The 13,061-nt window shown below is 42.7% G+C and overlaps 1 protein-coding gene across 8 annotated transcripts in view; it reads right to left on the bottom strand.

Annotated features, from left to right (window-relative positions):
• NRAP (nebulin related anchoring protein) overlaps window positions 1-13,061 on the bottom strand; it is a 70,189-nt gene that overhangs the window by 39,642 nt on the left and 17,486 nt on the right. For 7 of the 8 annotated variants that reach the window (XM_073904179.1, XM_073904183.1, XM_073904185.1 and 4 more), the window contains exons 12-18: window positions 12,434-12,538; window positions 10,833-10,940; window positions 9,691-9,801; window positions 4,470-4,568; window positions 3,095-3,199; window positions 1,253-1,360; window positions 906-1,007 (exon numbers count right to left, since the gene is read on the bottom strand). In XM_073904179.1, coding sequence (XP_073760280.1) covers window positions 906-1,007; window positions 1,253-1,360; window positions 3,095-3,199; window positions 4,470-4,568; window positions 9,691-9,801; window positions 10,833-10,940; window positions 12,434-12,538 — 738 coding nt within the window. The remainder of the gene's footprint in view (window positions 1-905; window positions 1,008-1,252; window positions 1,361-3,094; window positions 3,200-4,469; window positions 4,569-9,690; window positions 9,802-10,832; window positions 10,941-12,433; window positions 12,539-13,061) is intronic. The other variant, XM_073904180.1, reaches the window with a different exon arrangement.

Genomic DNA, 13,061 nt, shown 5'->3' with positions numbered 1-13,061 from the left:
TGCTCCAACTGCAAATAAGAAGTATCATTTTGTGTTCTGTCTAAGAAGAAGCCGAATTCTCAATGTCTCAGTATATTTCATGATTATGCACGTCATCGTACTTGTTTCACAGGCACATCCAAAATGGCAACCCAGATGCCAACTGTCTTATTCTAGTCAAGCCATGGCTCCTAAATGACTCATCAGGTAATTATATCTGGCTGTACCACAGGAGCAGCATAAGCTGGCCTCCTAACTGGAAGCAGCAATTGTAAAGCAGAAACTCAATGCTCATGTGTCCTTTTGGCCTGCTCAACATTGGCAGGGAAGACCTGATCTGAAACCAAGTCTGTCCTTCCCCCAAAGGATTTCGGTAAGTGACATTTAGCAGGGTTAATCTCCAGCCATTACAGTTGTTTACAAGCAGCGTCATTTTGATTGGTTGGAGTTTGGATGCCCCAGTTGTTTGCCAACTATTTTGGATATCAAGTGTGTTGCAGCCACAGGACTCAGCCGGGACACTGCCACAACAAGCAGGATGCTTAGTGTCTGACTCTCCCAGTAGAAATAAGCCCCCCTGGGGAGGAACCTGTTATGTGTTGTTCATTCCTACAGCCCTGGTGTCTTACACAGGATCTTGCTCGTAGTAGTTGCTTGGTAAATGTCTGTGGAATAATACAGGTGGACGGACACCTTTGTACCTTGAGCCGTAGATACCGGTCACACTTCGGGCCCACACTCCTCATTTACTTTGAAAGAACAGTACACTTTGGCTAAGTAAAGAAAGTGAACAAACTTCTTGCTCAAGCCAGGAGAGAAAGTATAGGTGGGAGTCAATCAAAAGATCCCAGGCAAAGTAGGCCCTGGAAGGACTTTTAAAGCAGCACAAGTCTGAGGAAAGGGTTGAGGGACAGGAAAGAGTTTACCTCACTACTCATCTTGGCCACCTGCAGAGAGTGCAGAAGCCTCGAGTCTGTAGTGCCCATGACTTTGCCTTTCGTTTTCTCATACTCTTCTTTATATTTAATCTTGAGAGAAAGAAGAAAGTCTACGGTGAGGGGAAGAGAAACTTTGCCACCTCAGGGGCTCTGGTATTCACAAGGCAACGGGAACAATTCTGAAAACAATCTCCCAGTCTTTCAGGAACCCAGAAGAAGATTAAAGTCGTGGGATGTTTACAACATAAGCAGTCATTATTTTTTTCCGCAGGACCACTGACATTTTTATGGGAACCACTTCTTATGCATTTCTGAGTTAATGAGAAGAAACCTACATTGCTAGCAAGCTCTCCAGAGGCTTTGGCCGCCAGCAGAGAAATAGCATCCAGCTTCATCTCAAATCCTTTCCCCTTGGCCTTCTCCCAGCTTTCTTTGTACTTAACCTGACAAACAGAAACACGGGTGAATAGGAGTCAGGATCCATATTCCTGCCCGAAGTTTAAAAAGACATTTTTTTTAAAGATTTTATTTATTTATTTGACAGAGAGAGACACAGCAAGAGAAGGAACACAAGCAGGGGGAGCGGCAGAGAGGGAAGCAGGCTTCCCACTGAGCAGGGAGCCTGATGCAGGGCTCGATCCCAGGACCCTGGAATCATGACCTGAGCCAAAGGCAGACGCTTAACAGCTGAGCCACCCAGGCGCCCCTAAAAAGACATTTAAAAGAACAACATGAGGGGCCCCTGGGTGGCCCAGTCAGTTAAGCATCGGACTCTTGGCTTTGACTCAGCTCATGATCTCTGGGTCATGAGACCAGGCTCCGCGCTGAGCGTGGAGCCTGCTTAAGATTCTCTCTCTCTCCCTCTGCCCCCCCCAAACAACAACAATAACAAAGCAACAACAGCAACAAAGCTGGTTTCTTCATCTGTTTGCAGACCAGAATCTTGGTCATTATTGCCAAAATGGTCATAGCAATTCCTGAGACAGTGCATTGATTCCTGAGCTATGGGGCCATGCAAGGCAGAGGTGATGGGACAGAACAAAGAGAAGAGTCATGAGTCCATCTGGCTGTGTTGTTTCCTGATCATGAGACCTTGGGCAAACACATTACCTCTCTCAGCCTTACTTTGCCATTTGCAAAAAAGAAAGAAAACAAAACAATAACAAAAAACCTCTTATTACCTGTCTCAGGCTTGCTGTGGGGATAAACTGGATATAGAACATGAACACAGAACCGAAGCTGGTAAAGACAAAAGCTATTGATGTTGGCATGGTAACAACACCTACAGGTTATTGACCTTTCCTAAGTGCCTTCTACTGGTCAATCTTCGCATTAGGCCTGTGAGGCTCAGAGACATCAACAACCTTATGTAGGTCACACAGCTTAAAAATGGCAGTGCCAGCTTCTGACTCAGGGCATTCTGATACCAAAGACCAGGCCACTGTGTGTCTGCCATAAATAGGTCCTAAGGGTTATGATAATTGGATAATCCCATATGTAAGATGCCTATCTCAGTGCACAGCAGAAAGCAGGCATTCAATAAATGGTGGCTCCTTTTTTTCTTCTCCTGTCCCCATCTAGGATAAGAAGCCTAACCACAGCCCTCTTGTGACTCCAGGAAGAATCTAGTGGTTAAGATTGACCTTAAAACTTAAATTTTCAGGGCACCTGGGTGGTTCAGTCAGTTAAGCATCTGCCTTCGGTTCAGGTCATGATCTCTGGGTCCTGGGATCGAGCTCCAGTTCAGGCTCCCTGCTCAGCGGGGAGTCTGCTTCTCCCTCTCCCCACTGCTCGCGCTCGCTCTCTCTCTCAGTCTCTCTCTCAAATACATAAATAAACAAAATCTTAAAAAAATAACTCAAATTTTCTCCGCACAGCAAAGCTGCAGTCAGAAGTCACTAGGACAATGATGATGATGACAATGAAGATGGTGTGTGTGTGTTTCAGCTCATACTGTACACACATTCACATAATAAGAATTAAATTCCTGTGATCAATTTATCCCCAGTGAACGACCGCATGCCATGAGACAGCAAAATTCAAGACCATAACATGATGAGCTCCTTTGATGAACATCTCTCACAAACAGAATAGCCTCTGGTTGTTGGGCCTGGTGCTCTCATCCTCACATTGGTTAGATAAGCTCCATCAAGTTCTCACCTCCATCGCTCACTCACCTCACTAAATAGTTCGGCATTGGTTTTGGCCTTCACCAGCTGAGGTACATCCTGTGGTAATGTGTAATTCAACTTATTTTTCTCATAGTCAGCACGATAATTCACCTGTTGGATTTAAAATAAACCCACAGGGTAAATGCAAGGTTTTTAGACAGACAGAAGGTGAATTCCAGAGGCAATGCTCTCTTTTTCACTTTCCCCTTGGGCCCACAGCTGAGAAGGAGTTTCCGGAAAAGGCATTTGACAAGGAAGCCTGCAATTTTATGAATGTTTTAAATTAACTGATTAAAGAGGTCAAATGAAAATTAAAACAACTCAAAGGCACACTCAGAGTTGTGAGTTTATAAAAGATTTCCCTGCAGTTACTTCACCCACTCTCCTTTGAAGCACTTGAGAGTACAGAACTTGTTTTTTGGGTTTTGTTTAGTTTAGTTTTGTTTTTTAACATGCCGCAGTGCTGAACATCTTGCTTATACACAGAGTAGATACTCAGAGAGTAATTATCAAATGGCTGCCCACATTGAAAAAAAAAAAGCCACCTTAAGTCACACACAAAAAGTCAACCAGACATTATGTGATTCCTAGTGGAAAAATACAGCATCATCTGAAAAGCATCCTTGCCCCAAAATTGAACCTGAACCTGATCAAACCTATAGATCTGACTACTACTATTTTAAAGGACATTTGGAGGCCAGAGGAACACATGAAGTGCACACTGGGATGCAGTACACAAAGCTCAGACTGTGGCAAACATACCAGGATCAACAATCCAATTTCTTCAATAAACCACTTGCGAGAAAAGAAAAGAGATAAACAGGAAAACATAAAGATGAAAAGAATCTTAAAGACCTATCAACCAGTCACAAGCGTGGACTTCATTCGGATCCTGATTCAAACTAACTGTAAAACTGTAAAATTATAATTTTATCAGATCATTGGCATGTTAAATGCTAATAGGACACTGGGGATATCAAGAATTAGTTTTTCGGTGTGATGTATTAAAATTGTATAAACATGTTCAATTTTTTTATCTTTTAGACATGCATCCTAAAATATTGATGGATTATATTATTTAATCTCTGGGATTTTCTTCAAAATAACAGGGAGGGAGAAGGGGATGCAAGACTGGCCATGAGTGGATAGAGGTTGAAGCCAAATGATGGATACATGGGGACTCATTACACTATCCTTTCTACATTTAAATATATTTGGAATTTCCCATAATAAAAAGTTTAAATTGAGGGGGGTCATCTTGTGGTTGTCACAAGACATATGTCACCGTTAATGAATGCCAAACCCTTGGGGAGCCAGGTATCCAGGGGCCGCAAAGCACTTGAGTCCCCCACACCTGGCTGGGGAAGGGCAGGTCACTTACATGACTCAGTTGCTGGGCATTGATTTTGGCTTGGATAATCTGAGGGGTATTGGTCACAGAGCTGTACTTCAACTTGTTGATGCTTTGCCTGTAGTTGACCTGGTTAAAAAAAAAAAAAAAAAGGACATAAGAAGATGTCACCAGCACTTTCTTTAAGATTTGCTTAGTTCCTACCCCTAAGCCCAGCAGAGCTGTGATTCTCCTATTACTAAAAGGACCAAAGATTCCAGTTGGAAACGAACAGACACTCCAAGCCCATAGATTAAAAACAAAAATGATATGTTGAAGAGTGAGTGACTTGAACAGGCAGCGCACACAAGAGGTCAACGAAACTGTCAGTGAGCACAGGAAAAGGTGCTCATCCACATTGTTATTATTAGGAACCAGAGAAAATGCATATTAAAACTGCAATGAGACACCCCTCCACATTCGCCTGAAGAGTGAAAATTTGAACTGCTGACTATACCAAGGGCTGGCAAGGATGTGGGAGCTGCGGAAACTCTCACAACACAGCTGGTGGAAGTGAGGGTTGGCACAGCCACTTTGGGAACCAATATGGCGCTTTGGCACACACACGTACCCCAAGTCTCCACAATTCTATTCCTAGGTGTGTTCCCAAAGAAAAACACATGCACAAGGTCGCTTTATAATAATTCAAGCTGCCTATCTATACTTAATGTTCTTTTCTATATATGTTTTATACTTCAAAAGAAAAGAGGTTTAAGAAGGGAAAGAAAAATGAGACAAAAAGTCCAACTGATGCGGTGTCTAAGTGGGAGGCAATGGCACATCAGTGGCCCCGTGTGAGGACAGTCTCACATGTCTTCACCCCGTACACCAGCCCCGCCTGGCCCTCGCTTCCACCTTGCCAGAGTCCCCAAGAAAAGGGCCCGAAGCTGGGCACTTTCCTGAAAGAAGAAGGGTGGGTGGGTTCAGAAGAGAAGGTGGTGAGCCTCCAGCACCGCCTGGTGCACGGACTTCCGGTTTCCCACTATTTCAAGATACTGGGGGCTCGTGGCTTTTCTCCTTTGAAAGTACAATTTGCCCCTCAGAGACTCAAGGATTATTAGCCATTTGCCCATGAGAAGATATTCATCCAATCATCTTATTTTCCTCCAAGCATGCCTAAGAGCCGCTGCAGAGACAATGGGAACTTGAGCAGAGAGGCAAAGGAACATGTGAGGCTTGAGGGCAGGTGATAAGGGGAGGGGGCGGAGTGGAGCTGAGTGAGGGCCCCAGGCACCCTCACAGGTGGAAGGGGAGCTGGGATGCAGGTGAGTGACGAGAAAGAGCATGAGGTGGTGGATGGCAAACGACCTCTGCCTGCGTGGTCCCATCATTCATTCATTTGTTCATTCATTCATTCCTTCAACAAACAGCGTCCATTCTGCGCAGAGTGAGCAAACACAGACACATCCCCATCCACGTAGATATCTCAGCTGGGTCCTTGCTCCCAGGACCCCAAACTGACTTAGTCCTGGAGATCCCTGAGCAACCCCCCCGCCCCAACACAGGCTCCAGGCTACGCCCTTCCATCAGCTACGCTCTGGCTTTGTTCACAGCAATCGGGTCATTGAACGCCCCACACCCAGTCTTCATGCCTCTGTTTTATTGCCTGAAGCCCAGGACGCCACCCAGTATCCCACACAGTGTGGCAGCTTCTTGAGGCCTACACCATGCCTAAGATCGTCACAGACCCCTTGTTGCATCCCCACTATCTACTGCCATCCCTGCCCAGACCTCCACCTCCCGCCTCCGGCCATGCTCCTCCGGCTGCCGGCTCTGCCCGATACTACACTCCACTACCCTTCCCTTCTGTCTGGAGTCTGATGCCTTTGCCATTCTATCTTATTGCTGCCTCCATAGGTGACAGCCCTCCCCAGGGAGTCTTTGTAGCCCAAAGGTCACAAAGTTGGTGACAGCCAGCCAAACCACTAGCTGGCTACCGGTGAAGCACTAGTCTGGGCTCAGTGTTTGACCTCATTGTTGGGGAAGTAGTAAGGAGTTGGGGGGGGGGACTGTGGCAAGGGACAGCCATTGCTACTCAGCTCTGGGGGACAGTTAGGGTGCAACAATGTGGGGCCCAGCGCGATCAGATTTTCCAGTGATTCCAAACAAACCAAATATCCATATTATTATGTCAAGTCTTGTAATTTCTAAATGCTGACAAATAGTTCAATATTTTTAGAACCCAGTGACCCAAGGGAAATAGACCTATGCTTCCTCTCTTCCTTGTACTCACTCCACTCCCGCCTGCCCCCATATGGGCTAATAATAATCATGGCCTAAAAACAATACCATTACTATGTGCCTAGCATTATTTCAAGCGCTTCACACCTCTTAATGCATTTAATCCAACCACCCTGTGGATAGACACTCATATTATCCCTACTTTACGATGTGAAAACTGAGGCCCAGAGAACTGAAGTGATTGGCCCAAGGTCACCCAGCTAATGTCAGGATTCAAATTCTAGCATTCTGCCTCCCAAAGTGGCTCTCACCCTCTACACTGTCAATCTGGTTTGCCAAAGCTAGTGTCGTGTGCTTGGAACTATTATTTTACAGATGAACCTGGGATCACCTGTAGCCAAAACTACCACTGTTTAGACAGGGAAATATATCCTGGGTACAAACAAATGACTTATAAATTAATTTCTAGGACAGGATCTAGGAAAAACAGAGTGTTCCTGACACTGGGACACAGGGTATTTTGTTGGATTCGGAGCTAAAGAATAGCATCGCTTTGTGCTTTTGGGTTAATGGTTCAATGACAGAAGTTTTTGCACATTCTGAGTTGCGGATAAGGGGTATAAAGGAAAAGTAGGAAATATAAAGTCATTTCAATGTTAACCGTTAATGAGATTAGAGTGCACTGGCTTCCTAATGCATTAACTCAGAGGGGAAATTATCATCTCACAATAAAGAGGCTATTAGAGTTTAGAATTGTGCATGATAAAATGTCATGAAAACTGTATTTTTTAAAAGGCATATTCCTTCCCAATAATTTTGCATTAAATCTGTTGCAGAGCACAATTACTCTCCTCTGCGGGACGTAATTAATAGTCTCCATGATTAATCACATCCTTGCAACATCACAGACGCTTGGCCATTGCTTCAATCTACTTTCTGAAGGAACTCTTTGCTGAGGATGGAGTCTCATTTTAATGCTATTACTGCTGATAAAATCCATCTGAAGGGAATGCTCTCTAATTAAAGACCCGTGCTTGTTTATTTAATTTCATAGCTATTTGACCACGGTTAGAGCCACCAGACAGAGACCATAAATGCTCTTCTAATGGGTTCCCCAAACTTCCTGAATATTTAAGTCCCTACACTAGGGGTGATAAACTCAAATTCACACGGAAGCCAGGAAGGGAAGGTGAAGGATAATAAGATAACACTTAGCACCTGCCCCTCAGTCCCAGCCAGTTGCTTCCATGCGGGAACTAGAGCTGTCGTTCCCAGAGTTTTTAGATTTTTCTAGAATAGATGAAAATATGAATTTTTATACGAACTCCCAAAATCTCTAAATGATGGTCCAATAATTTTTTAAACATTGTGTGGTCAAACTAAACACCTCTGCAACCTGGATCTGGCTCTTGGTCTTCCAGTTCAGAATCTCCCTCTGCTTCTTTTTTTTTTTTTTAAAGATTTTATTTATTTATTTGACAGAGAGAGACACAATGAGAGCAGGAACACAAGCAGGGGGAGTGGGAGAGGGAGAAGCAGGCCTCCCGCGGAGCGGGGAGCCCGATGCGGGGCTCGATCCCAGGACCCTGGGATCATGACCTGAGCCGAAGGCAGATGCTTAACGACTGAGCCACCCAGGCGCCCCACTCTCCCTCTGCTTCTAATTAATCCTTCTAACCCAGGCTGGTTTCATTCTTCTATTAGACTTGCCCAGGTAAGCAGGCTGTATTTCAGGTGCATAGTTTGATCCACAGCCTTGCACAGACAAATGTAATAGTGAGTCATGTCACACCGGGAGTACCAAGTTGTAGGAATCTCTCTGGTTTGTGCTCTCAAATAGCTCTATGAACAGAGTACACACTCCCATTCTAATGAGGTCCTCAACACCTGGTCCTCAAGTCCCAGGTAATGCACCCAGCAAAAAAGGAAAGGAAGTAGCTTAGGTAGTCAAGTGTAACCTTGGGTTTCATGAAGGTGAAGTGATAAGTGAACCCAACCAAACTTCCTGGGAAAAGAAGAAGCAAAGCTTAGTCTCCCTTTATAGTCCTCGACTTCCCATCCTTTGCTTTACTATATATTTGAAAAGCCCATTTCATTCATTAAACTATTGTCTGCCATTGATTGTCCTTTGTTGTCCTATAAACCATGCTAAACACTGGAGATGCCCAGCTGAACCCAACACTGCTCTCACTCCAAGCAAAGGGGAGAGCAATGTGAAGACCTACTTATCGGGAGCAAAACCCAAGTCAGTGCTACTGGAGTCGTGCTGATCCCAAAGGAATGTGAAGGAAAGTAGTACTGGGCATTCAGTAAATATGTGTTGAATTATTTGTTAAATTATTGATTGGTTAGATCAATAGTTTGAGATAACCATCACTGACAAATAACTATGATATGAACTCAGTTTAAGAAAACAGATGACTTTAATCTTCTTCTTTGTGCTTTTCTGTATTTTCTAACTTTCCTGTAATAAACAAATATAATAAAACTCCTATAATCAGAAAATAATAAATTTAATTAATTATACTTATTTCACTGGGACAAGCCGAACTATAGATAAATAAAATCACTGCTACAGTAATTAAGAAATACATATACTTTCCCAAGTGCTCTTGAGAAAAAAAAGTAAGTCAACATTACCTCTTCCTCTCAACTTACAGCCATTTTATTTTACTTCCTTTAGTCCCTCAACATAGCACACTCCAAAACTTTAAATTAAAAAAAAAAAGAAAGTTCATCATTGTTAAGGAAGAGTAATTTTAAAGGTGCCCAAAGGCAGACATATTCTACCAAATTCTAACTGACTGGTGGTTATTTTCAAGATGAAACCAGAGTTGTCCCCACCTTACATGGGAAATCTAAGAGTTTCCAAACATGCATGAATGGACTTTCCTAACGGAAGAGTTCCCTTTCTCAATCCCTTCTGTTAGGAACTGTTGTGTCTTGTTTCTTTCCATCTTGCTACTTAAGAATCACTCCACAAGAAGACGGGACAAGGAATAAGAGAAGATGCTCCTGGAGGGGCACTTACATCTTTCAAGGGAACCAGTTTCATTGTTGTTTGATAGGAAGGAGTGAGAGTGGCAGGGTAGTTGTAGTTGTAGTCCACAACGTCGTGTTTATAATCAGCCTTGTAGGCGATCTAAAACACAAAGAAAAAAAAAAAAAACACAAGAGAAAAGAAATTAGTCCCCACTTTCTTTTGACCTTGTTTGAATGTCATGGGAAACTCTTAAAAAGTAACCAGAAATAAAATTAATTCCATTTTATCACCTCCAAGGAAAATTAAATTATGTTCACACTTTGCCTTTAATTAATTTGAATTCTTCTTAATCAAAAATTAGCTAACTTCCATCTGTAGCATATTTATTTTATCTTTCTTATTAATTATGGAACTCCTTATAGTTTTTGTTAAAAAGTAACACTGGCACATGGGTGTATGATGAAAGAGCTTCTTGGCTAACCCCCCAGAAAATAAACGAAAAGTCAAGAGTCTTCAGAGTAATTAATTTTTTTTAAAGGTCAAATTTGACATTCTCAAGCAGAGGAAATTTGACATTTGTATGTTTTACTAATGAAATCGGTTCCTTTGAAGTGCCCTTTACCTCCAAGATTTACAACTTGGCATTTACAAACGTCAACTGAACTGACAATGCCAAGGAGAGATTAAGAGATTCCATGCTATGGGATCTGATGGATTTTTCTTACCCCACTACCTTGGCCAGTACTTGCCCATAGGAGGTCTTCAATGAACACTACAAGTGAATAAATGAGTCAACCAACCAACCAACCAACCAACCAACCCCCAATAAATCACAAACGCTTTGGAAGTTTGAGGAATTTCAAATAAGAATTATGTTCATCCATTTCTCTTTATCTCTCAGAAACTGCATGTTTTTCTCACACTGGATCAAAGATAATAGATCTAAGTACTCTTCAAGCCAGAGAAAGCTGAGATAAATAAATTGAAGCTTTTGAAAATTTTCAAGGGTTTTACTTAGCTTTGGTTATATTGGTTAATGTTTAGAAGCTTTTATGGGTCAGTCTTTATACAACAGGACACTGACTTTTAAAAAAGGAAGTTTGAAAAAGAGTTGGCTGAATTCCTCCTATTTTACCTTCCTCCACCCCAATATGTCCCCAGACCAACAGGCCCTTCAAAATTGGACTCACATTGCTTGCCAAGCTTCCAACCTTCATAGCATGGAGAGTCCGTCTGTCCATACCAACTCCTTCATAGTGGCCTCTCATGTGGTTCTGGTAATTTTCCTTATATTTATTCTACATGGAAACACAAAACAGTCAAAAGATTTCTCTTCCCAACTTGTTGAAGATCAACTACTCATCGTAATGCACTAAATTGGAAATATAAATGATTAAATAGAACCTATTTAATTAGTCAGTGTATCACTGAATAAAAAATAAGCCAAACCTTCATTTAAAAAACCACTTGAATTTCAAGCAAGCACAAGAAGATGGAGGGGGACAAGCACAAAGGCACACAACCACACATAGGATCTGGTGAGCACAGACAGCACAAAACAGATCCAATTTTCTTCTTAACATTTTCACTTGTAAATGTGTCAGATTTTTCCCGTGTGGAAACCTCCCATGAGCTGGGCGGCGGGGCAGGGGCGGGGGGGCTCTCAATGGACAAGACTGATCATGCAGACACTGGGTACAAAGCCCCACGCTAGGGGCTGGTACAAATCACTGTGTGCTGTTACCTCTGTTTCCAATTATATGAAGAATATAACCTGAGCTTTGCCAAATTCCATGCTTTTTTTACACCACAAATTAGTGGCTACTAAAACCGTGTGAAATAAGGATGTCATGTCCCAAATGCATCTTACCAAATGAAGGGAAAACCAAAACAGGATGCCAGAAAGTCATAAATAGGAAAATCTGGGTAACTTCTAATGAAGCGGCATTAAAATCACCTACCTGGGAGGGCAATGACTTTCTAGGCACGGAGATTATTTAAACAGATACTATTACCATGTATCAGACACGATTCTACTCAGTTCATTTTCACAAGGACTCCATGAGAAGGAAGGACTTAGTATCATCCCCATTTTACACATGGACAAAGTGGCTCAGGGGGCTTAAACAACTTGCCCAAAGTCGAACACTTGACTAACTACGGAGCCAGGTCTGTCAGCTCCAAAGCTGGTGCTCTTCACCACTACATGTAGGCAAAACAAATTCCTCTCTGAGCCTTACAAAGTCCCTCATGATCTTAAATTTTACTACAGTATGCAGCGAAGCAGAAATAAAATCACATCATCTAGTATAGGTCCTTGATGTTCTCAAGGAAACATCTCCAGAACTTCTCTGAGAATTTCCAAATTTGCGAATGCCATCTGCTTCTCTGTAAAACCAGGAAAGCACATCTGGGTCCCCAGGTTAAAGGAGATCAGACATGAACTAAGAAGCACAAAATCACATTGAGAGGGGACGTCGCATGCTCAGCCAGGCTCCCCCACCAGCATTCACCACCAGGAGCCCCCGATACTGCTACACAGGAAGAACACAGGAGGAGAGGTGCTGCCATTAAGGATTCAAGGTCAAGTGTGTGGTGGAGGATGGGACAGAATTTAACACTATGTGGACTACTCCCTGCAGGCAATCCTGATCAAAACTCTTAGGTATTTGTGCCCAAGAGGCCATGCTTCTCTGAGACAAACAGATTTTTCACATAGACTGTCTCTTAAGAGACCTAGGAATTAGCTCATAAAAAAGTCCAAAGAAATGCTTAGGTGTTAAAAACTCACATCACTGGTGAATTTTGAGATCTTGCTCACGTTCCTGAATTGAGGTGTCTCACAGTAGTTGATGCTGTGACCTTTACTACTTCCCAGGTTCTTCTTATATTCCACCTTGGAAACCAAAACACCAGATGCACAATAGAACCAAGCCCAAAGCCACTCTTGAAAATGTCACCAGGACTTTACTAGGATATTTTTAGAAAACTTTCAACCCAACATTTAAAAATACCAGGCATAGGACACTCTAAGTTAAGAGTACATGTTTTCCTTTCAAATAATAAATAAGTAAATCATCAGTTTGGTTCTGAAAATTAAAAGATATATGGTCCCTTCCAAGAGAAAATCCAGTAAGAGATCATACAGCCCAAAAAGTGGCAAAATGGGTTTTAGAAATCAGGATGGCAGTTACTCTTGGGGGAAAGTGTCTGGGGGATTGTGGGGGGTATGTCTGAGTCATGTTCTCTTTCTTGATCTGGGTGCTAGCGTTGTGTCCACTTGCAGAAATCTCCCCCATTATGGACATACGGCATGTACACTTCACCATATGTACACTTCAATAAAATTTAACCCAAAAAGTTACTTTACAAAGGAGTATAATAAATGAGACCACTCATAGATGCACAGAGCGTCTTCT

The sequence above is a fragment of the Callorhinus ursinus genome, unplaced genomic scaffold (genome assembly GCF_003265705.2).
Source record: "Callorhinus ursinus isolate GAN/ISIS: 27379988/994484 unplaced genomic scaffold, GSC_fseal_2.0 scaffold20, whole genome shotgun sequence".
Lineage (NCBI taxonomy): Eukaryota > Metazoa > Chordata > Mammalia > Carnivora > Otariidae > Callorhinus > Callorhinus ursinus.
This window is presented reverse-complemented; position numbering and strand designations above follow the sequence as displayed.